Here is a 25,601-nt window from a genome sequence, read left to right on the forward strand (position 1 = left end):
AGTTATTTTTTTTTTCAGAAAGCATGGAAGGTTTCCTCATTCAAGGAAGTTTCTCCTTTAGAAAAGGAAGGAGAGAGTAAGTATTCCTTTCTCTCACACTCCACAACCGCTGAGAAAGAAAGCTTTTCCCCCACTCTCTAAAGGAGAAACATTCCTTTCCTGCAAGAGATTTCCTTTCTCCTTAGAAACTGACATCATACCCTGTCAGAGGAGAGGTCCCCACCCTCCTCAGGGTGGGAGAGGTTTCTTTTCATATTGAAATATATCGACTCCTCCCACAACACAACACAACAAACACAGAGTATCCCCCCTCAGTCCAAAAGGCCATCAAGAGAAAGATTTTCTTTTTTTTTTTTAAATTCCATCCTTGTCATGAGGGAGCCTCATGCCCTGCCCACACTGAGAGATGCTAAATCCATCATCTCCTCAGAAATTAGTTTCTTTTCAAAGGATTCTACCAACTCCCCTTGGAAAGAGGGCCCAACTCCAGATTGAGGCTTTCCTCCCCAGGGGGCAGTGGTGGGACAATAAAGCTACCAGTATGGGTGTCACTGCAAATAGAGGACACATTATTCTCATGTCCTGTGACCCAGGTGGGGGGCAGGCCAAAGGAACCTTGAAGGTAGCCAGTGTGCACAATGTCTCAGGGAGGTAGGAGGGAGGATCAGGCTAACCCCAGGGCTGCCTTTTTAATTTGAGGCTCTGTCACAAGAGTATGAAAGAGAGAGACAAGGAGGCAATTGGGGCTTATTACCTGCCTCAGAGTAGACACTCAATGTGCTGAGTAACTGGGGTGGTAAAGAGGGTATTCGAATTAGGGAACCTGGTTCTCCATTTACTAGCGGTGTCCCCTTGGACATGTTATATTTACCCTCTCCAGATCTCAGTTTCCTTGTCTATTACATAAGGTTAATAATAACCTTCCTACCTCTTTCACAGAGGATCAAATAAAATATGCTCAAAAACTGTTTATAAGCTGTAAAAAAAGGAAAGATGGTATCATAAGCCCTGAGACCATAGCCTCAAGGTATGCTAGGTACTTGAGATGAGCCAGAAAGGAGTGAGGCTGGTTCAACTACTATAAAGAATTTGGCAATAGGGCTGTCTCCCCCCAGGCAGTGGACAGCAGTCCAAACAGCAAAGTCCAAGAGATGTTGCAAACTGGAGCATGACCCATTTAGGGGTCAATATTCCAGGGGTTTGGTCTGGGGGCAGAATAGGCCTCACAAGAGGTTATTGCGCACTGTCGCTCGTGGTATCAGAGCTTTTTAGGGACGTCTATGGTCTTTTTGTTTTACTGTGCTTTAGGTGAAAGTTTACAGAGCAAATTAGTTTCTCATTCAGTAATTTATAAACAAAGTGTTCCGTGACATTGGTTGCAATTCCAGCAATACGTCAGCACTCTCCCCATTGCAACCCTGAGTTCCTGGTTCCCATTCCTCTGGTTTTCCTACCCCTTCCTGTCTTCTCATCTTTGCTTTTGGGCAAATATTGCCCGGTTGGTCTCGTATAGTTCATTGTTCTAAGGAGCATTTTACTCACGGGTGTCATTGTTTATTTTATAGGCCCGTCTATTATTTGGCTGAAAGATGATCTCTGGGAGTAGCTTCGGATCCAAGTTAGAAGGGTTCATCTATGGTCTTTTAAAGAAGCCCTAGTGTCACAACAGTTAAGCACGTGGCTGACAACCCTAAGGTTGGCAGTTCGAGCCCACCCAGCCGCTCCACATGAGAAAGGCCTGGCGATCAGCTTTCACAAAGATTAGAGACAAGAAAACCCTATGGAGCAGTTCTACCCTGCCACACGGGGTCACCATGAGTCGGAATTGACAGCAAAGGTTTTTGTGTGTGTGTGTGTGTGTGATCTTTCAGGGGCATGTCTCTGCAGAGATGCCAGGAGCTGGGGGTAAAGAGACAGAATCAGCTCCTGGATGAAGGAGGCTGGCTGAACTAGGAGCTCAATCAAGGCCCCAGCCAGCTGAGTTGGGATTTCAAAGCAAGCTAGAGTATCCATAGAGAATTGGCATGGCAACCACAAACTGGTTCAGATGCCCAATCAGATAGCCTGGCACACACAGAGAGGACTAGAGGGGGAATGTTTCATCCATTTACTGATTCCACAATACTTAAATGCCAGGCCTGACCTATGGTAGAGAAGGGTCTATAAAATCCTACCAAGCTGGGCTCCCTTTGATTCCTGGACTAGGCTAGGCTGAACCTGCAGATTCAAGTCGGGGAAGGATTGGGGTGTTCTAGGAAGGGGGAATAATGTGGACAAAAACACACAGACATCTGAAAGGGCCTGGTGTATCTTTAAAACCCATTGCAGATGAGTCAATTCTGACTCATAGTGACCCTAAAGGACAGAGTAGAACTGTCCCACAGGGTTTCCAAGGCTGTAAACCTTTACAGAAGCAGACTGCCACATCTTTCACCTGGCTGCATCTTCAGAGTTTGGAAAATAATCTACTGTGGCTAGAATGGAGGGTTTGAGGAGTGGAATGGCTAAAGGTGAATTGGGAAAGATAAACTATGACCAGCTTGTGATGGGTCAGTAGGTAGAGGGAAACCATTAACAGTTTTGAGGAGGGAAGTGACACCTTCAGATTTGTATGTTTAGAAGCTCACTCTGGCAGCAGCATGGAGAATGAATTGGGGATTGGAAACATTAGAGGCAGAATGACTAGCTATGGAGCTGTGGCAATAGCCCATGTGGGGACTGTAGGACTAGGACATTGGCAGAGGGACAGATGTGAGAAAAACTTCGGGTGTAAAATCTACAACAAGACTTGATGTCTGAGTGTGGGGAGATAGAGGAGCCGTAGATAATCTGGCAGTTCCCTTTCCCTTCTTTGACTGGCAAACTCATCATTCAAGACTCAGCTCAGATGTCATTTCTTATGTGAAGGCTTCAACTCTCTTCTCTTCCTCCAACCAGGTTCCTCAGAGAGAACGAGTCTTCCCCTGTACCCTGAGTTCCCATAGTACTCTGGAGTATATGTCTATTAAACCTGTTGCCGTCGAGTCAATTCTGAATCATAGTGACCCATAGGACAGAGTAAAACTGCCCTATAGTGTTTCCAAGGAGCGGCTGGTGGATTCGAACTGCTGACCTTTTAGTTAGCAGCTGAGCTTTAACCACTGTGCCGCCAGGGCTCCATATGTCTATTAGAGTGTGGTAATTACTTGCATGCTTCACACATTGTAGGTGCTTAGTAGCTTGATGAATTAAGGGCAATCAGGAAAAGGACATAGGCATATGCAAAGGTTTAGTGTCTTGAAAGAGTGTTGGCTGTGACTACAGCAGAGAGTGCATGGGGTGAGGGGTGGGCTGGTTGTAGTAGGAGGTGAGACTGGCAAAGTAGGTTGGACTAGTCAGTGAAGGGTCTTAGATATTGTGCACAGAAGCTTGCACAGGAATTTGGACTCTCAGCTATCACATGTAGGTCTTAGAAGTTAGGCAACTACTACGCTGACAGGCCTCGTGGCACAATGATTAAGCATTTGGCTGCTAACCAAAAGGTTGGCAGTTCAGACCCATCCAGTGACTGTGGGAGAAAGACCTGGTTGGTGACCTGCTCCTGTAAAGCAGCCTAGAAAACCCTGTGGGGCAGTTCTACTCTGTCACGCGAGGTCACTATTGACTTGATGGTACCTAACCACAACAACAAAGTTAAGCCGTGTGCTCAGACAGGGAAGGGCGGTGTGGAGGGAGAGGGCCCATCCAGGGATCTGTACCTGGAGCAGGATCCAGAAATTGTCCATCCCCAGGAAGCAAGGCAATTTGTGGTGTGCAGGGACAGGAAGAGACAGTTATTCAGAATCCCTACCCCCAAATGCCTAAATTAAGATAAGCTTTTGAAACATGCCTGTGATTACAGCCTCCCCTCTAATCTCTCCTTTCTCCTTTCGGTTCCTCCTCCAGCTTCCCTTCCTCCCTGCCTGAAATTCCTTGAACAAGGGACAAAGCCTTTCTTTCCTCCCTTAGAGACAAATGTCTTGAAATGCAGATACCTTGGAGTATTAAAACCAACTAAAACTCACACTACAGTGTGTTCGGTTAATCAACAAGGTCTGGTAATTCTGCTTCCCAAATCTTTCACAAATCCCTTTACTTCTCAGCATTCCTATTGTCCCTGTTTCTTTACTTCGGGCCTTGCAATAATTCCTGATAATGTGGACAATAAGAGCTAACATTAAGCGCCTGCTTGGCACTGTGCTAAACGTCATCTCCTTTAAACCTTTTCATGACCGGTGGGATATATGGTTGCCCAACAAAATTTTCTTCCTCTCAGATTCATTGGGAAACTCCTTTCCCACTGATAGTGCATGCTGCCACAAGGCAAGGGGCCTTTATGACTGTTTGAAACTGAAAAAATGGGCATATGCTGCAAATTACTGTTTTTACAGGGTGTTGTATGAGGCATGTGCATTTTTTGTAGGAAAAATAGAAATTTTGAAAAAAAATTTTTGGGATGCATATGTCCCAGTGGACTCAGGGGGTGGGGAGCTCTGGGGGTAGAATTAGTGGGACAATATATGTCTCTCCAGACTCTAAGGGTAGGCTTGTGGGAGGGGGCAAGAAAAAAAATCCATACTACCTACCAAAAATTCAACAATACTCAATGATTCAGCATGCTTCCGTTAATGAAAACACATGGTATCACCAAAAAATTCAAAGCAGAAAATAACTGGTTCTTGAAAGGGTTTTAATCCTCACCATTCTTTTCAGGTAAGCACCATTATTGTCCCCATTTTACAGATGAGGAAGCTGAGGCCTAGAGAGGTTAAGTAACTTTCCCAGGCTGCACAGATAGGAAAGAAGGAGCTGGTTGGGGGACTGGAACTCACATCTGCCAAAAGGTGACACACACAAACCGTTTCTTCACCATACTGCCTCCCTCAGGTTTCTCTAGCACGTAGTCCTCCACATCACCCAGACATACTAAAGTCATCTTAAAACATGAAACATATCCTGCCAGTTCCCTGTGAAAATTCTTTGATGGCTTTCTACTGCTTCTAGGATAACGTATGACAGGGCTAGGGGGACCAATATCCCAGTTTGCCAGGACTGAGGGATTTCCCAGGATGCGGGACGTTCAGTGCTAAAACTGGGAGAGAGAGTCCTGGGCAAACTAAGATATGTTGGTCACCCTGGCAAGGGATGGCAGGGCAGAGCAGGGCATGGCATTCAATGCCTGTCACACCTTGATCTCTGTTTACCTTTCCAGCAACACCTTTTACCACTCCTAACTCTTTCACTAGGCCCTCTCCACCTTCTCTCTAGCCCAACCACCCTCCCTTTCCTGAAGACACACCATGTTCTGTTATGCCTCCATGCCTTTGTACACATTGATCCCCGCACCTCTACTTGGTCTGACAAACTATTGCCCAATCTTCATGAAAGACCCAGCTTTCATGTTGCTTCTGTGGCCTTTCTTGACTTCCTGGGGGAAAATGAGAAGCAATTACATTCTATTCTGGTTATTTTATTGACATGTGAGTCTTCCCCAGGGTCAGTACAAGGGTGAGGCAACTGAGGCACCTAAGGTGCAAAATTTAAAGATCGTGCAAGTACAGGATTGGCACTTGCATGATCCCAAGAGTGAGTGCCTTCTTCAGTTTGTGCCCTAGGCACCTCGCCTACCTTATGTTGGTCTTAGCCCTGGTCTTCCCTATCAGACTAGGGACTTCTCAAGAGCAGATCCTAAGTACTCATTTTTTTACCCTTAGTAACTAGCATAAAGCTAGACACAGAATAGAAATCTAGCTGAATAAATGACATCAGTTCCTTCCCTGTTCCAATAGGGGAAGGAGGTAAGAAAGCCAGATGGCTTTGGACCTTGTTGAGGATGGGAGAAGTAGAGGCAAAAATTTTTTTACTGTTTTTTTTTTAATGTACTTTAGATGGAAGGTTTACAGAGCAAATCAGTTTCTCGTTAAACAATTAATACATATATTGCTTTGTGACATTGGTTGCCCAACCCCACAACATGTCAACAGTCTCCCTTTCTTGAACTTGGTTCCCTGTTACCAGCTCTCCTGTCCCCTCCTGCCTTCTTGTCCTTGTCCCTGGGCTGGTGTGCCCATTTAGTCTTGTTTTATGGGCCTGTCTAATCTTTGGCTGCACGGTGAACCTCAGAAGTGACTTCAGTACTGAGTTAAACGGATGTCTGGGGGCCACACACTTCAAGTTTCTCCAGTCTCTGTCAGACCAGTAAGCCTGGTCTTTTTGTGTGTGTGTGTGTGTGTGTGTGTGTGAGTTACAATTTTGTTCTACACTTTCCTCCAGCTCTGTCTGGGACCCTCTATTGTGATCCCTGTCAGAGCAGTCAGTGGTGGTAGCTGGGCACCATCTAGTTGTGCTGGACTCAGTCTGGTGGAGGCTGTGGTAGTTGTGGTCCGTTAGTCCTTTGGACTAATCTTTCCCTTCTATCTTTGGTTTTCTTCACTCTCCCTGGCTCCAGATGGGGTGAAACCAGTGGAGTATCTTAGATGGCTGCTCACCAGCTTTTAAAATCCCAGACACTACTCACCCAAGTAGGATATAGAACATTTTCTTTATAAACTGTTATGTCAATTGAGCTAGGTGTTCCCCTCAGACCATGGTCCCCAGCCCTCAGCCCAGTAATTTGGTCCCTTAGGGAGTTTGGATGTGTCTGTGGAGCTTCTGCGACCTTGCCTTGGCCAAGTTGTGCTGGCTTCCCCAGTATTGTGTACTGTCTTATCTTTCACCAAAGTTACTACTTATCTATTGTTTATTTAGTGTCTTTCCGTAGAGGCAAATTTAATAGACTTCATTTTGGCTGGGGCTATGAGAACAGCTTTTTATCAAGTGGTTATGCCTTTGGCATCTGGCAGATTTGGGTCTCCTCCTCCTCTCTGATTCCTTTCTTTGGTTAATGAGATATTCTCCAAGATGCCAGTTTTTTTTTTCCTTTGTTTTTTCTTCATTCTATTTTTCCTTGGAATAATCTTATGCATTTCCAGAGCTTCAGCTAGGAGTCCTTTGCAGATGATGTCTAAATGTACACCTCTTCTCTCTTCCAAGCCTCAGACTCAAATTTCCAACTGCCTAGTATATATGGGGTCCCTGGGTGGCACAACCAGTTAAATCCTCGACTACTAGCTGAAAGGCTGGTCATTCGAACCCACCCAGAGGTGCCTCGGAAGACAGGCCTGTCAGTCTGCTTCTGAAAGGTCACAGCCTAGAAAACTATGGAGCAGTTCTACCTGCACACATGGGGTCACCATGAGTTGAAATCAACTTGACGGCAACTAATAACAACAGTATATATGGTAATGCCTAGCATCAATATTGCTCTTTCATACCCATTTTCTCATCTGACCTGCCCGACAATTCTGTGAGAAAAGCAGGGCAGAGTAAGAATCCACTTTTTAGGTGAGGGATCAAAAAGGTAGGCCTGCCCAAGTTTTAGTGGCAGAGCTATTATAGGAAACTCGGGTTTCGGTGTTCTTTCTACTATACCATGTTGCATGGCCCACTACATGGGTATCTCAATGAAATCATAAACCTAACATGATCAAAATTTGAACTTATTATCAACCTCCCACCCACCCCTGGTCCAACAAACAACAGAACAAAAAAATTCTACCTTTGTGTTTCTCATCTTGGTTAAAGACACCATCACGCTCCCCATCATCAAAGCTAGAAACCTAGGAGTCATTCTTAATTTTTCTCTCTCCTGAAACCCCCATTCCCATTCATCAAATCCTGTAAAATTGACCTTCAAAATGTCTTAAATTTAATTTTGAATCCATCCCTATCCCCACATTCCCATTGTGGCACATGGAATTTTAGCCACGCTCCTTCCACTGGTCTCCCAGCCTTCAGATCTGCCCCTGCCCCCTATCTTCTATATTGTTCCAGGAATCTTTACCCTAAAGTAACAGATCTAATCCTGTCACTCCCTGGTTGGAAAATCTCAGCTTTGCACTTTCTTGCCCCTATGCCTTTGTTTGTGCTGGCCTCTGTTACTCTCTGAGGCCCAGGTTAAATGCCACCTTCCTCAGTGAACCCTCACTCAACTTCCGCATATACTTGAAACTGCTTGTATCTCTGCTGTCCCATAGCACTAGATATTTATGTCTGTCTCTCCCATAGCCTGCTGGGGATAGGGTCCTGGTCTAATCAATTTTAGTCTTTTCTAAGGCATGTAATTCAGGGTTTTAAACATATTAGGTCCTCAATAGATGGCTGTTGAATACCTTTTTTCTTAAGTGCTTAGAAAATTATCATAAAAAGGACTATATTCCTACCAGAGTCATTCAGAGAGGTGTTTCATGTGGGCAAAAATGATCCTCAAACTGGGGTGGTACACTTCCCTCTTTTACACCTTGAGATTTGAAGTTATCCAGCATTACTCCTCTATATCCTTCACCCCTCCCAATACCCCTCTCCCTCCCTCAGAAAAAGTAAAAGACAATTTTAACTCTTTATTTGAAACGAACAATTCCAGAGACAGAAGATTAGTCCTGACGACAGCTTTTCACTACAACACAAGGGCAGACATGGCTCACTGAAGGGACAGGCCAGGTGCCTCAGAACAATATATACAATTTAAACAGTGGCTAAACTGATGACAGTTATAAAAACACAAAAAGAAGGCTGGGGAACAGCAAAGCCAATAGGGAAAGAACTGGGTACCCCCTTTACCAGACACTAATCATTTTCTAGGACTACAAAGGCAAGATGGGAAAGGGAAGATGTAGGCAATGAGGGTAGGACCCATGCCCACAACTCCTCACCTTTGACCACAGATCCCATCTTGCATTACCCAGGGCACCCACAGGCTTGGCCTGGCTCTTATGATGGGAAAGAACAAGAGTGGGGAACCCAGCCCCAACCCAAGTCAGAAAGTAGTTTTTTTTGCCTTAGGAGCTCTGTCCATTGAATTAAAGGGAGGCAGTTACAGAGGGGAGCTAAGCATGTTGACACCATGGCTCATGCCAACCTAAGATGGCCGAGAGAAACAAATACATAAACTGAGGGGGCCAGGAGTCTGCTGCCTATACTTAGAGTCATCTTCTGCCTTTGAGGGGAAAAAAATGCATTTGGAAGTTTTTCAAATTGCAGCACCAAGGGTTGGTGCTTGCAGGGGGTGGGATACAAGGTGGTGAGAGGGTTCCCATGACCAAGTATCTCATGGGAAGAGAAAAGTGTCTAAGCCCTGTGCTTTAGGTAAATGGTCCCCTCATTACTTTCATAGTTTCTTTCATACCTTTCATACAAGACCTTTTAGCATGATACTTGGGAAGAGTAGGGAAGGAAGTGGGCACAGGACAAAGAAGGCAGCTGGGTTCTTCCCTGGGCCAAACCTAGGAACAAGGGGCTTGACCTACATGGGATGGGTTAGGAAACCCAAAGCCAACAGGATCACCAGAGCTATTAATACTCTACCCAGGGTCTGGCCTCAGGAGGAGGGGTTTACTCTGAACATAAAGAAAATTAAGTGAGCTGGTTTTTTGCCCATCACTGGGAAACCAGCCCCTGAGTACAGAAGACTGAGGCCCCAAGGTTGTCCAGTGGTATGGAAGAAGGTAAAAGCCAGGGGCTCCTAGGAAAGGCAGGGAACGGGTGAGTAGAAAGGAGTAGTCAGGGCCCTTCAGAATGAGTAGCATTGGCTCCTGGGCCAGTCATCTTGAGGGATGTAGCCACAGGACAAACATTGGTATGAAAGATGGATATGGATGGCACATGGGCTCAGTCCAGGTCTTCCTCCCCAGGACGACTCAACTCCTCATAAATCTCACGCACAGCCAGAATGCGATTAAGCATGCTCTCCAACATGCTTCGGTCCATGGGGATCACAGAATACCAGAGAGGTGACTCGGCGATGCAGGACCGCTCAGGTTGCAGGTAGAACACATCGTTGCGAGTCCGGAGGCTTTCAGGACTGCAATGGTGGAGGTGGGGGTGGGGTTGGGGGTGGTAGTACAGAAGATGAGTATCAAGGCAAAGTAGATCCTTTGGGTCCCATGCTAATGACATTCCTGCAAACCCACCAACTCACCATTTTGAGAGATAAAATTCATAGAACTTGACAGGGCAGCGAAGGGGATTCATACGGTTCTCACGCTGCTCTAAGACGGGGGCTTCATCTTCTCTCTTCCGTTTCCCGGGACCAGTGTCTGTAGAGGAGGCAAGTGACTCAGACTCAGAAGAGCAGAGTCTCGAGGAGTCACCTCCAAGAGCTCAATCCAGGACACAGGGAGAGGGCCTCGGGACATAAAACACAGTCTCATAAAGAAATTAAGGCAGAAGATGAGTCAGTTGTCTCTCCTCCACACCAACCAAACATCTTGTAGCTGTGTTGCTCTACAACCCTCCCTGGTTCTGGCTGCCAATATGTCTATAATTTTCCTCAAGTTGATTTCCTGAAGAGCTGATCACAGAACTTAGACCAGCTGACAAAAACAGACCCTATGGTAAGGCTGGGCTTGCTTTCTGGGATAAAGACACAGTATTGGTCCCAGCCCTCTGTACCTCAGTCGAGGTAGAGGCTCAGGTACATAGAAGGGACCTTGGGAGCTGCACACAGATAGGACAAGGATTCCTGGGCCAGAAAGAACAGAAAGCAAGCTGCACTTCCTGTTATGCCTAATAAACAAAACCCACTGCCGTCGGGTCGATTCCAACTCATAGCGACCCTATAGGACAGAGTAGAACTGCACTGTAGAATTTCCAAGGAGCGCCTGGCAGATTCCAACCACCAACCTCTTGGTTAACAGCCATAGCACTTAGCCAGTATGCCACCAGGGTTTCCTAATAGCAAAGAAATACAGAAAGCCTGTCATCCACTCTGTCAACTCTCCCCCACAGGCAAACATACCCAACAGCTTCCTACCTGACCACCACCTAAAAAAACAAGTAGGCAAGCAAGTAAATTGCCTTGAAATGAAAAAAGAAGGAAAACAGGCAGCCGAGTGACCTCCTGTTTATGCAACAGCTGCTGCCCATCAGATTGAAGGACTGGAGTTTTTCAGCTTTTCTGCAAATGCAGAAATGGAAGGATAGGGAAAGTAGTGGCAATGGAGAAGGCCAACCAGGCAGTTATGGTGGGGCACAGAAGGTAAAAGCAGAGAAGGGTAAAAAAGTAAAGGCGAGGAGGGCAGTCTCCTACCTCGCCCTTTCCTCTGGCGGACTGGAGCGTAGTAGCGGATGCTCACCACCTTGGTGGTGCCCCGAGGGGTGGTACACTTGCGGGACTGCCGCACCACATTGGTGAAAGAGAGCTGCATATGTTCCTCAGCTGTCTGCAGCCCGAAGAACTTAGTGTTGAAGAACATGAGGGTATTGAGAAGGACAAAGGGTGAGTAGACCCCCAGCTGCTTACACTCCCAGAGGTGCTCTTCCTCCACTCGGGAGAACACTGTATCTGCAAGGGTGAAAGAGAAGGGACCAGTCAGGAGTGATCTACTTACTACACAAGCCCAACCACTTCTCATCCCAGATGTTTCTCCTCACAAGCATCTACTACACATTACTCACTCAGTGAGTGACCACTGTACAGAAAACCCTGACACCCTGCTACAGTTGACTATATACAAGGACTGGATTTTTCCTTACGGTTTCCAACTGCATTTGGAGCTTCCCTCTCATCACAGGTAGGTAGATGTAAACCTTGAGGAGTCCCACAACTTCTTGCTTTCTTTCTTTACTTTACCACCCAGCCCCAGGCCATCTTTTTCAGTCCCAGAAACAGCTCTTCAGGCCTAAGTTTTGATCCCCTCTTCATGTTCAAAGATAGGGGCTCCTGCTCCTCTAGCGCTAAATCCTGAGGCATCCAGCTACATGCCTCTACCCTTGGACCCTTTGTGAAGAGTGGCACACCAAACAGTACAGGTCTTTTGAAGTGGTGTATTGTAAGAATAGAGATAAGAATGTAGGGGTTGCTAAGTCCCTATTCCTTACTGTTGGGGAGGAGTGTGGGTTGCCAGGTACTTAGAGACTTGTTGAGTTCTTGAACAAAAGTCAGGTAGTAAAGGTCCGTGAAAATGTTCACCATTCGGTTATTTTCCAGCAAGTACTGGAGAAAGAAAAAAAGAGAGATGTACATAAAGCTAGATTCGAGATCCTAGAGGAAAGGCAATGATGCCAAAGGCCCCAAGAATGGTGTCCTTGATAGTTAGGAGACTATGAGAAACAGTTTCCTGATTAGGTGACCCTGAGTGCTTTTCCCCAGGTATACCTACAACTCTCAGGTAGCAAGGCTTTGCTGTAAGAGAAGGAGGCTTGTAGATGTGTCACAACTGGTTCCTCAGAAGCTCAGGCCCCCTTGTCAGCTGGTACATGGCTTATTTCTCCCAGTGGGAACTAAACATTACCCCACCACTCAAGAAGCCCAACTCTGCCCATGCCTCCCCTCTTAAAGTGGGTTTAGGGATTAAAAAGGGGACCCAGATAGCAATGAAAACTGCTCCTTGGCCACTAGTCCTGAAATGCAGCTTTGATTTTAGAAGAGTATTGCCATCTCTTGTCCTATTTGGGGTAGGAGATTAAAGGCAAGCTGCCTGCTTAGGGTAGGAGACAAGGTGAGGAACAGGGTGTGGGACAGAAATCATTTCTGGTGGGACCCTGCCTGCTGTGAGGGACAAGTGAGGCGGTGTACAAGAGGTACCTGCTGGATGCCAAGACACAGATAGTAGATACTGTCAGGTTCATATCGTTCGCCGTTGGGTCGGGTGATTTCTCTCACAAACTGGGCCAGGCCATAGTTGAGCTCAGCAGCTGAGCAGGCCAGAATATCCTCTTTGATACGCATGGGTTTGGCTGCAGTGATATGTAGTGGAGGTGGATGAGATTAAGAGAACTCCACAGGGAGATTTTCTCTCAGCTCCACCATTAACCCCTTCATCTTCATTCCCTGAACAAACCCATCAATTACAAAAAGAGCCCTCAGCCTTTTGAAACACCAGATAGCATACCCTTCATTCTACAACTCCTCCCCATCTTCACGGGGCATCCTTTAAGTGATCTCACCCTTATCACTCCTAGGCATCTTCAGCTGAATCACAGCTCCAGCCCCTCCCTCCTTCCCCTTCCTCCTCCTCCTCCCTCTCCCTGCCTTCCTCTCCTGGGCACTTACGGCCAAAGCGCAGCTCATCACCCTTGCTGGTTTCTCCATTGGCATATTTTGACTGCACCCAGCACTTCCAAGCATTGACACCATATGAATAGTTGAGTCCAGTACAGCTAGGCTGGCTGCTCATAGAGTCCCGGGAACAGCTTTCTGAGAGCACCAGCCGCTTTTGACCCTGGGGAGAAAGGAAAGAAGTGGGGCATGGGGGTAAGACCAGAGGCACCATGGAAACTAGTCAAGACAGTATGTAGCACCAGGGGACTGCTAGAAAAACACTGCACACTTCTACAGCACAGAGCCCCAGGAATAGCTTTGAGGACGTTGTGAATTGGAGAGAGGGCAAAGTTTGGCTATATCTCAGTACTCATGGTGGTGGAAAAAGGTGGTTAGGGAAGGTCAAACTGAGGTTGCTGGCTTGGCTAAGACAGCACTCCCTCCCCTTTGGGCCTCCATCCTTCTTTTGTGGATACAGCAGCCCCAGCCCTCACCTTCCTCACGGTTCGGGGTAGGTCTTGTTCAGTAGACACGTCCTCAGGCCCCACCAGACCACAGTCAAAGAGGAAGTCCACACTGGGGTTAATGTCCAAAGGATCTAACAGAAGAGAAACAAAAAAAAAAAATTCAATGCTTAATATATTAACCCTGTACTCCTCCCTCCGCACCCCTGCTACTTGCCCACTTGACTCAAGATGAGCCTCTCAGACAGCTTCATTTTATTCAAGAGGAACCAGAAAGCTACATCAAAAACATGCTCAGAGGCACAAAATCAAGAATCAGAAGTTTAAAACAGTAGACCTGTCCTGGTATCTCTGGCACTACTCCCTATGGGAACCTTCTGTCTCAGGGTCACAAGGAACACTGCTCAGGATCATGCTCAGGGTCACAAGGAATACTCCCTTTCTGATGGCATGAATGCTACTGGTACTCAGTGAGCAGGCCTTGAATCTTACTCACTTTTGGGAAAGTCTGCCTCCAAGTCTTGCCCAGGCTCATCCAAGACATTGGCCATCTTGACAGCCATGGCCAAAACATCATCTCGAGCTGGCCCAAACAGGTCACAGTCTTCTAGAAGTCCCTCTGCACTCTGGTTGCTCACAAGGTCTGGGAGTCAGAGAAACTGGCACAGTCATTGCAGCTACTTCCCAGCACCCTCACAGATTTCCAGGGGTTGATCCCAAATACTTCCCCATTCTGCTAGGTACCAAGATCACCATTCTCCACCCCCTTAGGCAGAGGCAGACTGGTATCACCCTGTCTCCCTCAACGCCGCTGTCCATGGCATACCACAAAGGTCAGATGAGGCCTTGTCTAACTCCTCAGCCTCTGCAATCATTTCTGCCATAGCCAGGATGTCGGCCTCCAAAGGGTTGGAAGGGATCTTCACCTTCAGCTCCTCAATTGTCTCCACAATCTTGTCTGTGCTTTCCAAAGTAGTGGGCAGGAACATGGGCACAGGGACCTGGAGGCACAAATCCCAACTAAATGCCAAGGACCATACCAGGAGATGAGAGAGACAGCTAACGAGAGTAGAGGGAAGTGGTGGGTCTCAATTCTGGAAGGGCGGGGAAACTTACCGGGATAGGCATTGAGAAAGGCACTGGGACTTTCTGGCAGTACAGATGCATAGGCACTGGCACAAAGATGGGCACTGGGATGGGCAACACGATCACCTGTGGCTTCCACTCTTCTGCTGACAAGAAAGGCTCTCCTCAGAGCTTCTGCTAGATTGAAGCCACCCTACCCAGGACGTGATGATGTTTGCTGGCCACTCCCAAAAGCTCTACCACACATGCCCAGTGTCAAAAACTGCCCTCGAACCAAAGGTTGAGAGACAACTCTGGGATTCTAGGACAACCACATACATCATACTTCATTTCAGCCAACTAAAAAAATCCCCCTATCTAGCTCCCAGGTACAGGGATGGAGGCCTAGGACTACAAAATACAGCCTGTGGTGTCTAGGTCCCCTAGCTCACCTGTCTGACTCCCTTTGGATTTCATCTCCACCTTGCAGGAGACCCCCCGATTCTGCATCAGTGGCTTACACATGGCAGCTTTGTTTTTGCGGGGTGTTGCTGGGGGCGGTGGGGGTGGAGGTGGAGGGGGAGCAGTTGGAGCTGATCGAGTCTTAGCTGGGATCTGCAGAAATAAAGGACTGTCAGTGCTGCCAACTACCTTACCCTCCTCTGAGATTATCCTCACCCTTGGCTTTTGCCACGACCTTGCCCAAATTCCCATTTTCCTCTGACGTCCTCACTGTGTTGCTGTTCTCCACTTTGGTTTGAGAGGGTGTCTGGGGCTTCGACTCAGGAGACTGACCTGCAGATCCAAACAAATGAATGTTCACATCTGAGGAACTAGCTCTGCATTTTCATCAACCCTGTTCCAGGAGAGCTTCATTAAGAGGTACACCCGATATAAATGGAAGTCTAGGATTTCCCTTCCTCATCACCCCAGGCCTAGTCTTCTCTAAGCCCCAGCAATAGTGGCCAAGAAGATTCTTTGTTCCTGGATGCCAAGAAGAATACAAAATATTGCATTTTTTCCAATAACCCACACTTTGAGGCCTTCCATTCAGATACCCCTCAAGAGTTTGGTACTCCTAGAGTTCCAGAGGAGCAGGGGTAATGGTCAAGAACCAACAACATTCCTCAATCTCACTAAAAGTACAGCTTATGATGATACTTCCTTCTCTCTGAAAACTAGAATCACGGTTACCACAGCCCCACCCCATGCCCCATCCTACCTGGGCAAGCCAACTGTTCCCTAAAAATATATCCTCTATTGAAAACCAGAAGAATCTAACTCTTAAGAATTTTAAAACAAGACCTTCTCTACTACTTACAGGCTTCACAAGCTAAATGAGAACATAGTATCAGGAGGTCTGGCTAGGGATGAGGTGAAAGCAATAGAGGAAGGAGAAAGGTGTTGGGCCTAGGATTAGAAGATTCTAGCCCAGGTCTAACAGAGTGTGCCCTCTGCCCTGGACTCACTGTTCAGGAGGCTCTCAGGCCCACTCTGGGTATCCAAGTTGGGTTGGTTCTGCTGGCTGTAGAAGCGCAGCAGACACTGCTGGTTGCAGAAATGACGGATCTGCCCACGCCAGTGGATGGTCTCCAGCAGCTTCCCCTGGCGTTTACAGGCATGGCACCGGGCAGCCTGAGGGTATCGACAGGAAGATTAGATCCACCTTCCTAAAATATGCCGGGCCCTTTCCCCTGGCCTAAGCCAGGCTCCTCCCTCTAGAGATTGAGCCAGCTAGACGCCCCCCCTCCTCACCTCACTCTAGAGATCTGTCCATACCCTAATTGGACAGTACAACAGTCCATGTTCCCTACTGCCCCCTTTCCCTCCTTTCTAACCTGCTGGTACTCCTTACCTTGCAATACCACAACAGGTACTTGCTCTTACAGTCCTCACTGCAAAAGTCCCAGGTGCTGCCATCCAGTTGCTCAGTGACTCCACGCTGGCAGGTCTGGGAGCAGTAGGTACAAGTGATGCAGCACAAGCCCAGCTTCTTAGTGAAGTCCTGTTTGTACAGCAGCACACAGCCTGGAAAGAGGGACACAGGAAAGGGTCTAGAGACACCCGAGGGTTTGAGACCCAACATTTTAAAGGTGCTGCACCTGAAACCTCTCTAAAGACCTAAACACTGCCTCTGCCCAAAGCCTTAGACGGACAGGGGTAGAGCATGCTGAGCAGAAAACCCTGCCCCTCCCTTCTCCACAGCTATGAGGTGCAGGGCCTTCTGCCATTCCCATGTCCTTACCTTCGCTGCAGAAGCTCTTTTCCACCCCACTGAATCGGAGTTTCTCATGCAGGAGTTTCTCCTGCCGGCAGTGCTCACACTGGGACACCACACCGCGAAGCCGCTTAAAGTCCTCACAGCAATCACGGCAGCAGAATTGGAACACCTGGTCCTGGGGTAGGGGCACAGGGCAGGAAGGACAGAGCTGTGACATTTGGACCTGGCAGGAGTCAAATAAAAGGACCCCTTCAGAAAGATGTCTGGTTGTGTGGCAAGATGTGGGTGGGGTAGGGGTCTTACCTGCCAGTCCAAAACCTCAGGCTTGCCACTGAAGAGGCTGTGGCAGTAGTGGCAGCTCAGGTGAATGCCCCCCTCAGGGCTTGTGCGCTGGAGGGAAGGAAGACAAGTAAGGGAGGGGCAAGATGTGTGTGTGGGGAGGGGGAGTCCGGCTTGTTCTTTGCTCTGCCCAGGCCTACCTACCCCAATTCTCCTACCCTCTCTCTGTTGCCACACCCTTTATCCCTGGTCCAGGGTCTCGAGTACCTGGAACTTGGTCCAGCAGCTGGGGCTGCAGAACTGGTAGACTGTGCGATCAACCTTGTTGTAGTAACAGGGGTCAGAGAGGCTGCGGCGGCAGAAGCTGCAGGGTCGGGGAGGGCCTGGGGCATAGTGAGAAAGAAAGAGGGGGGAGAGAAAGAGAGAAAAGGAGAGAGAGTACACAGAAGGTGTAAGGCAGTGCAGAGATGGAACAGGAAATCCACGGAAGACGTGGTTGGGGCTGAGGTTGGGCAGCAGGGATTACTTCAGAAGAGGGGAGTACGGGAGGTAGAAGGAAGGCCAGCAAGGGTCTCAGAGAAGAGGGCTTTGCACCTACCAGTGAGCCCTGCCTGCTTCACTTTGTAAGAAGTGGTACAGCACAGGGAACAGAACAAGCTGGTCTTGCCATTACGATCCACATGTGATAGCATCTCAAAGTTCTTACACAGGGTCTTGCACCAGACACATGGGTACACACGTGTGTTTTTCTGTGAGGATGGGGAAGGAGAGGCTGAGGCTGGGTTTGTCCCTTCGCTTTTATTTTTTAAATTTTTTAAACATGAAATATTCAGGCATACAAAAAAGTATAGATGATGATATAACAAAGACCTGTGTATCCACCAGCCAGCTTAAAAAATAAAACATAACAGATACAATTGAAACCCCCTTTATTTATTTTTTTTTTATTTCTCCCAGCCCTCGACCCATCAGGCACCTTTATTTATCACCCAAGAACCGCACCCCCTTCTAAAGCCCTCTAATTCACTACTCCCTCGGCCCCACCTTCTTGTACGCCCCCAAGCAGGTTGTGTTGCAGAACCGCTTTTGCTGGCCCTCATGGAAGAGGAGCTCGGGGCCAGGGCTCCCGGTCTTGGTGTAGATGTAAGCCCCACACTGGTCACAACAGTTGGTTTTTAGTCCCTTGTTGGCCCGAAATTTGGAGAAACAAGAATCGCTGCAGAGTCGGTGCACCACGCTGCCATTGCTGACCTCATGCAGGACCTGCCACACACACACACACATATCCTGAGCTAGGGATCGGTCACTACCACCCACCCCAACACAAGGACATATCCCCATCTCACCCTAGACCTTCACAGCAGACAATGGGCCCAGGGACCCCCCAACCTGCACATCAGGCTGCCGACTTGATGGTGAGGTCCTGGGAGGCAAGGAAGGCCAGCTGCATACATCCTGGAGAAGCTCTATCCTTGAATATGCTCCCTCATGATGGCTGCCTTTCCTCCCCACTCCCCCTTTTCCACAGGGCCTGGCCCCTGCAGCCCCAGGATACGAGGGGCAGGTCAGGGAAGGCCAGGCTCTGTAAATCAGCCCCCATCAAGCTTCCTCACCTCTCCAGTCTTCTGGCATATGCTGCAACGAGTGGCATCGGCAGGATCCCCAGACTGGGGGAGTGGACGCTGTTGCTGGGCCTCATACAGGGAGAGACAAACAGACGTGCAGAACTCATGGAACGAGCCTCCCGAACCAGTCTGTGCCACAACCGAATCCTTGGTGTTCCAGATCTCCCTGAAGGTGGGAACAGGTTTGAATATTCACCCGGTACCACCGCCTCATTTTATCAGCTTCCGACCCTCCTCTGGGATCAGTGACCACAGAGCCAAATACTCTCTGACTCCCTAAATTGTCTGTCTCCCAGCACCACTCCGTTAGGTTCCTTCCATCATAGTCCCTGACTTAATCCATTACTCCCAGCCTGATCCCTGCCCTCCCCACACCCTAGGACCCTCACGTACTTCTTGCAGAAGGTACAGGTCTTTTTGCCTGATGGCTTCTTGGAGAAAGTGGTGAGACAGGACGAAGAGCAAAAGAGCTGAGGCAGTCCCTTGCGCTGGTAGGCAGTCTGCCCCTTCTGCAGTGGTGTCCGGCAATGTGCACAAGTCATCTTGGTGCCCACTGCAGAGCGCCCAGCCCTTTGTGCCACACTTGAGCGCAGGGACATGCGAGGAGAGCGCCGGGGCCGGAATGGCACAAAGTCCTCATCATTGGGGTCATCTACCATGGCATCAGAATCCTCATCTGATACTGGAACTGAGGAAGCGGGGAGCAGTGAAAAAAGGCTACCCAACCAGGTCTCCACCCATCCCAGGACCAGTAGTTAATCAGTTCACTTATGATACTGGGATCTCCGTTGTTCTTGCCTTTACACCCCCTCTCCCCATTACGTTGGTATCTTCAGCCACTGGTGGCTAACTCCCTTGGTTGTAATATCCCAGGGAGAAGAAGGGAGGGCTCTATGTGAGAAGATTTGGGAACAGAGATGGCATAGCTGAAACAGGAAGCTCTCCATCCTCACTGCTCGTTTTCAATTTCCCCCACTGTCCCTGGTTCCCATGCCAACCCATAGCAGAGATAGGCACTTCATGCTCTGTCTGCATGGAGCAGAAATAAAGGAGCTAGAAGACTCATGCCCTGATGCATCCCACTTTCTGTTCTTCTCCCATCCAGAATTCCCAGATTACACTTTCTCAAGTCCTACTCACTACTCTCAGTGGAATCCACAACCTCAGGTTTTGGAGGTTCTATTCTTCGAACGCGCTCGCTTCTCTTCTGCACCTTGGAAACATGGGGAGGGGAGGAAAGTTGACACCAGAGGCAGACTAATGGGCCAGCTGTACTAGTACAGGGTTTGGGGGGATATAGAGATGGGAGGGGAAAAGAGAGTAGAGACCTTTAGCCCAGGAGGAAGGAAGAAAAGGGGGCTGGAGTTTCTCCTTAAGAAGACACAAGAGCTCCCTCCCTCCTAACTCCACACACACACACACACACACACACTTCCACAGAACAACACACACACACACACACACACTTCCACAGAACACACACACACACACACACACACTTCCACAGAACAACATCTGGGAGGGAAAATGAAGGGTCTGTCCTTCCCAGAGCTACAGGGGAACCAGACTCCTTCCATTCCCCTCCCCCCCTCACCCTCTCAGGCGGCTTCTCACTGGCCTTCCCAGTCAGGCCATCTCCTGCAAAGGAAGCAGAAGGCAGACTAAATTCTTGAGCCTGCCCTCACCACCCTCACCTGGCCCAACCCCTGCCTCCATTCCTGGGGAAGAACTTACTCAGAACTAAAAGGAAAAACTCAGAGTGCCTGTTGCTTCTTGGGGTCCCTTTCAGGGTTACCTCAGACTCTGTACTAAGGGGGTGGGGGTGCAGCTATTCTCCATAAGAAAAAAACCTATCCTCCCCACCAGCTTTCAGTCCCCAGGCATTGAGAGTTAAGGAAACACAAATACACTTTACACCTAGAGTATATATTTTACCAACAAAAACAAATTCAATTACCTAGAAACATAAATGTATGGGTAAGTTCACCTGGCCTCGGTGGTTATATAAGCCCCAAGACCTTGGTCACAGTGGTATGTGGGAGAGGCACATACCACTAGGAAGAGCGGGAGAAACTAGAGCCTCTCAAGTCCACACTGCCCCTTCCCCATCACAGACACAATCTTGGATCCTGCATTTCTATCATTTCCCTGAAATCATTATACTGTTGATGGCTCTTGAATCAAGTTAACATTCACCAAACCTAGAAACCCCGCTCCTATCTAGAATAAAACAGCCAGAAAGATCCTAGAACCAAGAAACCTGGTGTCCTCCTCAAATCCTAAAGGAAAAATTCTGCCACCAAAAGCTCACTGGGGTAAGAAAAAAGGAACCTCTCCCACCATATTCACTCCTCCCAACCCACCCTGACACCTCATTCCTACTTCTCCCCCAAGGCCCCTGGGCTTCCCCCCATCCCTACTTTCCTTTCTCTTCTTCACCACCCCCAAGTCCTCCTTCCCCACCCTCCTCCTCCCCTACTTTTCCCAAAATACATGCCCACCTCTCCTTACCCCTACCCTCTCCTCAGCCTTGGTTTTCCAGCTGATTAAATAACCTACCTGGCAAGGAAGGGTGTGCAGGGGGGCTAGGGACCCCAGGTTTGGTCTGAGAACCGTTGATTCCATCCCCCAGAGTCTCTCCCACTGAAGGGCTGGGGGGGCCATTGGGGCTCTGTGGTTGTCCCTGAGGAAGCTCCTCCTCCTGCCCGGGGGAGCCCCTTCTCCCTGTAGTTATAGAGGTGGTCTCCTCTTCTTCAATACGGGGGGACTGCAGGGTTATTGGAGAATCTGGAGCCAAAGGCTCTAGGAGCCCCTCAGGTGAAGAGGGATTTGCCTCAGCCCCTGGGTCAGGTGGCACCACCTCAGGGGTTTGGCCCCCTGGTCCAGGCTCTAGGGTCTGATCCCCCGCATCCCATGCAAGGGTCCCCTCAGGACCATGGTCCACCTCCGGGGGAGAGGGGGCTTTATAGAGCAGTCCCCCCAGCCCCAGCAGCTCAGTGGCTCCATCCAGGACGCCAGGGTCTTTTTCCAGGCCAGCAGGGGTATCAAGGAGGTCTAGGGCTCCCGAGGATGGAGAAGGGCCAGGGGGGGCCCATCCCCGAGTTGGGGCAGTCTGGGATTCCAGCAGATCTTCTCCAAATTCCATGTCTACTGGAAGGTCTCCAGCCAGGGGCTTCTCTGGCAGGGTCAAGGGGTCAAATGGACTGGGGAAATCACTGGGGTCCATGAGGATGGCTGGATATGGGCTGTAGATTAGGGGTAGAAGAGGAGGCAAAAGAGGTGGTCTTAGCCAGAATTCCTTCTTATATAGGCTCTGGGACACACCCCATCTTCCACTTGGATTTCACATTAACAGCCCCCACACACAACCGACAAGCATTTCTACTGGCTTTAGAACAAACAGGAGCCCTGGTGGCGCGGTGGTTAAGCTTTAAGGTTGCTAACCAAAAGGTCTACAGTTCGAATCCACCAGCCGCTCCTTGGAAACCCTATGGGGCAGTTCTACTCTGTCCTATAGGGTCGCTATCAGTCGGAATAGACTCGACCGCAAAGGCAACGGGTTTAGTCCAAATGACCACTCCCCCCCCCAATACAGCGCCCCCTGTGGAGAGAGGCGTTCCCCGCCCTGGCCCTGTGCCCACACTAACCAGGCAGTCGGTCGTTCCACCCTCCCGCCTGCCCCCCCACCCCCGGCTGCAACTCCCAGTTCCCCTCCCCCCCTTACCTTTCACACACCCCCAACTCGGGCTGAACGCCCCCTTAGAGTCTCCTAGGGCCGGCGCCACCAGGAGCCTTTCCCGCCCCCGCGATCTCAGTTTCTATCTCCTTCCCACTCCCCTAAAGCCCTCCAGTTCCCCAGTCTTTACCCACCCTGTCTAGCCCCACCCCCCTCCCCACGTTGCCTAGTCCTCCCTCAGCCCTTCCCCCGCCCCCACAAACTGCCCTTCCTAACCCCTCCCCCCTTACCTTTCGGGGTCGCCCACTTCCTCAGACCCGTCCACCCTTTCCCATTGCTCCCCCAGTCCTCCCTTCTGTTGCCCACCCCCCACCTCAGGCATTTACAGGAAGACATTTTGGAGCTACGATCTCTCCTTAGACCCCCCCCCGGTCAAGGCTACAGCAAAATCCCGCCTGCAGGTTCGGTTCGGCTTGATCAGGCCGGACCCCTACCTGCGGCAGGGTTAGTGTAACGGCTACAAGCCTAGAACTGCAGACAGCAACGGCCCCGCGCTCCTTCTCCACCTCCCTCCCTAGCAGCCAGGACAGGGGTCGCGGCCCCTTTAAATGGCAGCGCCGCTCACAGCACCCAGCGCTCTGCACCAGGCGGGCGGGCGGCGTCAGCAACCAACCCCATTGGCTGGCTCGAGGAGGGGGCTCGCGAGACAGCGCCGGCCCCCGGCGCGAGACTCCCAGCCCAGTGGCCGCCTGGAAATTGCGGAATGGAGCTTAGTCGTTGGAGATGGAGCTTGAGCCCCGCTAAGGGCCCCGTTAGTTGAGGAGGAAAAGATAGCCTCTGGAGCTTTGAAGCCCGCCCCCAGGAAAGGTGGCACCCTCTTTCCAATGAAGGGCCGAGTCCACTAACCCACAAAAAACACAGATCTACGCACCTGCTTCCCTTACCTGGCCCAAGAGTCTGGCCCCCGTCACACCCGTGCCTGCCCTACCTTCTGGAGCCCACTCTACCCGTGATCCCCTCCTCTCATTCAAATGGTTCCCGGTCCCCTCCCCCTCCCCGTGTCGCTCTTCTCTTCCCACTCGTGTTCAACAACCGCCCCCCGCGTCCGTCCCCCTCAGCAATCCCTACCTACGCCATGCAGCAGGCGCCTAAGATTACCCTCCCCCCCATCCCCACCTCCTCAGGGCCCGCCCCCTGGGCGACTGTTGGGGTAATGAGTGACAGCAGAGAGTGGGGGGAGGCAGGGACCCAGCCTTCACGTGCCCCTCCTCTCCTTGTCTGCAGCCTCGGGCCCCCAACCTGTCTGAGAGTCACAGTTATGGGGCGTCTTAAGCTTGTTCTCCAGCCACCCAGGGCGGGTTAAATGATTCTGGCTCAGTGACAACGCCTATGCAGTAACCGTTACTGCCTGATGACCCCAAAACCAGGCCCTGCACAAACACCCCACCACCCCCTTAAAGATCTAAGGGTAAGTTCTGGGATCTTCTCCCTGAGTCCTCCTGCAGGAGCTCACTGCATTATCTCTTGAGTGGTTTTCCTCACCGGGACCGATAGCTCTCCTTCCTTTCTGTCTCTCTCTCTCTGTCCCCCTCTCCCTCTTCCTCTCTCTATCTTCGTCTCTTTCTTCTCTCCCTCACGCGCTCTCTCTCTCCTGGTCTCTTTTTGTCTTGGTCTCTGTCTCTCAGCCTCTCATACCTCGAACACGCACGCGCGCAAACACTCACACTCCCCCTCCTGGATGGTCCTTAACATGTGGGTGTGGCTGAGGTTGAGGCTAGAGAGGTGGGATGGGGGGAGGGGCACTAACATTAGGCCTAAGTGCTTTAAAAATACGTGCAAAGCTCCCTTCTCAGTCGTCTTTATAGTTAGAGTACTTTACGATCCCTGCTCCCAGCTTCCTTTCTCCAGCCCTTAATGGCTGGGGAGCATTTAGTAGCTGAGATACTAAAGGGAGTTTGGCCAGAGGTTTAGGAACCTGTAGACTCTGTCCAGTGCCTACTCTGGCCTGCCTCTTTGCCCTCGGGCCTTTCCTCCTTCTCATGCCAAGCCTCTTCTAGCCCTATAGTCCTCTGGAGTTTTATCCTCCCTTTTCTCATTTACTTTCCCAGAAACCTTATCCTTCCTAGTTTCCCACATGGCCTTGAGGTTATCTTTGCTGTCTCCTGTATACAAAGATAAAAGAGTTTTTTCCTTTTAGGTTTCCCAAACCCAGCTTTCTTTTTATCTTAATCAGTATTCTGTGTACCCATCTCCCATCTTCTGCTTCTTTTTATGTCCTTGTGCCCCGCCTTTACTTTTCAGCTTGTTTCATCTCAGTTGGGCTACCTAGTTCTTTTGTATTGCTTGTCCTCATTAACACATGTTTGAATCCTTCCCTACTGTGGTTGTGGAGAGTGACTGGTCACTAGCTTTCAAGTTGAAGGGAGACAATTAAGGAGTGGTTAATGGTATAGTATTAATTCTAAAGGCAGTGTACAGAGCCCTGGTGGTGCAGTGATTAAGTGCTACAGCTGCTAACCAAAAGGTTGGCAGTTTGAATCCACCAGCCGCTCCTTGGAAATCCTATGGGGCAGTTCTACTCTGTCTTATAGGGTTGCTATGAGTCGGAATCGATGGCAACAGGTTTGGTTTTATTTTGGTTTTGGAAGAGGCAGTGTGGTGGGGTAAAAAAGTGTGTGGGTTCTGGAGTCAGACCAGGATTGCAATCTAAACTCTACCCAATTTTTAGCCAGATGACTTTGGACAAGTTACTTGTCAAGTCACTGGGTTTCAACATCTTTAAAACAGAGATGAGGAGTGCTTGCTTCGGCAATACATTTACTAAAATAGGAACTATACAGAGAAGATTAGCATGGCCCCTGCACAAGGATGACACACAAATTCCTGAAGCATTCCATATTTTTACATGAGACTATGTGGGCAGCTTCTGTCTGAAGGTGAGATGAGACGGCAGAGGAGGACAGGAACTGGTTGAATGGACACGGGGGATACAGGGTGGAGAGGAGGAGTGTGCTGTCTTATTGGGGGAGAGCAGCTAGGAGTACACAGCAAGGTGGGTATAAGTTTTTGTATGACAGACTGACTTGATTTGTAAACTTTCACTTAGAGCACAATTAAAAAAAAAAAGATGAGGAAACAATCTAAGTGTCCAATACTAGGGAATTGATTAAATCAG

The 25,601-nt window shown here is 49.4% G+C and overlaps 1 protein-coding gene and 1 non-coding gene across 8 annotated transcripts; one reads left to right on the plus strand and one right to left on the minus strand.

The window, feature by feature from the left end:
• Positions 1-8,443: 8,443 nt before the first annotated feature.
• Positions 8,444-24,101, minus strand: ZMYM3 (zinc finger MYM-type containing 3). 7 transcript variants are annotated; one of them, XM_064278528.1, is made up of 25 exons: positions 23,969-24,101; positions 21,310-21,995; positions 20,345-20,388; positions 19,891-19,963; positions 19,144-19,438; positions 18,739-18,916; positions 18,170-18,388; positions 17,724-17,874; positions 17,393-17,508; positions 17,150-17,236; positions 16,871-17,021; positions 16,481-16,653; positions 16,095-16,260; positions 15,323-15,420; positions 15,078-15,240; positions 14,677-14,792; positions 14,387-14,561; positions 14,057-14,203; positions 13,591-13,694; positions 13,109-13,277; positions 12,641-12,792; positions 11,935-12,049; positions 11,144-11,398; positions 10,034-10,151; positions 8,444-9,916 (listed from the first exon to the last, which is right to left on the minus strand). In XM_064278528.1, the coding sequence occupies exons 2-25, from the start codon at positions 21,974-21,976 to the stop codon at positions 9,724-9,726; spliced, it is 4,125 nt and encodes a 1,374-aa protein (XP_064134598.1). In that variant the 5' UTR covers positions 21,977-21,995; positions 23,969-24,101; the 3' UTR covers positions 8,444-9,723. The 7 variants fall into 7 exon arrangements, with proteins under 7 accessions (XP_064134598.1, XP_064134600.1, XP_064134603.1 ...); XM_064278530.1 differs by lacking the exon at positions 23,969-24,101 and adding an exon at positions 23,555-23,586; XM_064278533.1 differs by lacking the exon at positions 23,969-24,101 and adding an exon at positions 22,921-23,066 and having other exon boundaries at positions 19,891-19,957.
• Positions 24,102-25,224: 1,123 nt separating this feature from the next.
• Positions 25,225-25,329, plus strand: LOC111751404 (U6 spliceosomal RNA). Its single transcript, XR_002786468.1, has one exon. It is a non-coding gene; the product is annotated as a U6 spliceosomal RNA (small nuclear RNA).
• Positions 25,330-25,601: the final 272 nt, after the last annotated feature.

This window comes from Loxodonta africana, chromosome X, assembly GCF_030014295.1.
Source record: "Loxodonta africana isolate mLoxAfr1 chromosome X, mLoxAfr1.hap2, whole genome shotgun sequence".
In the NCBI taxonomy this organism is placed as follows: Eukaryota; Metazoa; Chordata; class Mammalia; order Proboscidea; family Elephantidae; genus Loxodonta; species Loxodonta africana.

What these genes read in the sequence shown, in the direction of transcription:
- ZMYM3 (XM_064278528.1), bottom strand. Translation starts at nt 21,976, where the DNA reads ATGGACCCCAGTGATTTCCCCAGTCCATTTGACCCCTTGACCCTGCCA. An exon ending in TGCACACCCTTCCTTGCCAG is followed by an intron (nt 20,389 to 21,309) that starts GTAGGTTATTTA and finishes CTTCCTTTGCAG; the next exon opens with GAGATGGCCTGACTGGGAAG. An exon ending in GAATTTTATCTCTCAAAATG is followed by an intron (nt 9,917 to 10,033) that starts GTGAGTTGGTGG and finishes CCACCATTGCAG; the next exon opens with TCCTGAAAGCCTCCGGACTC.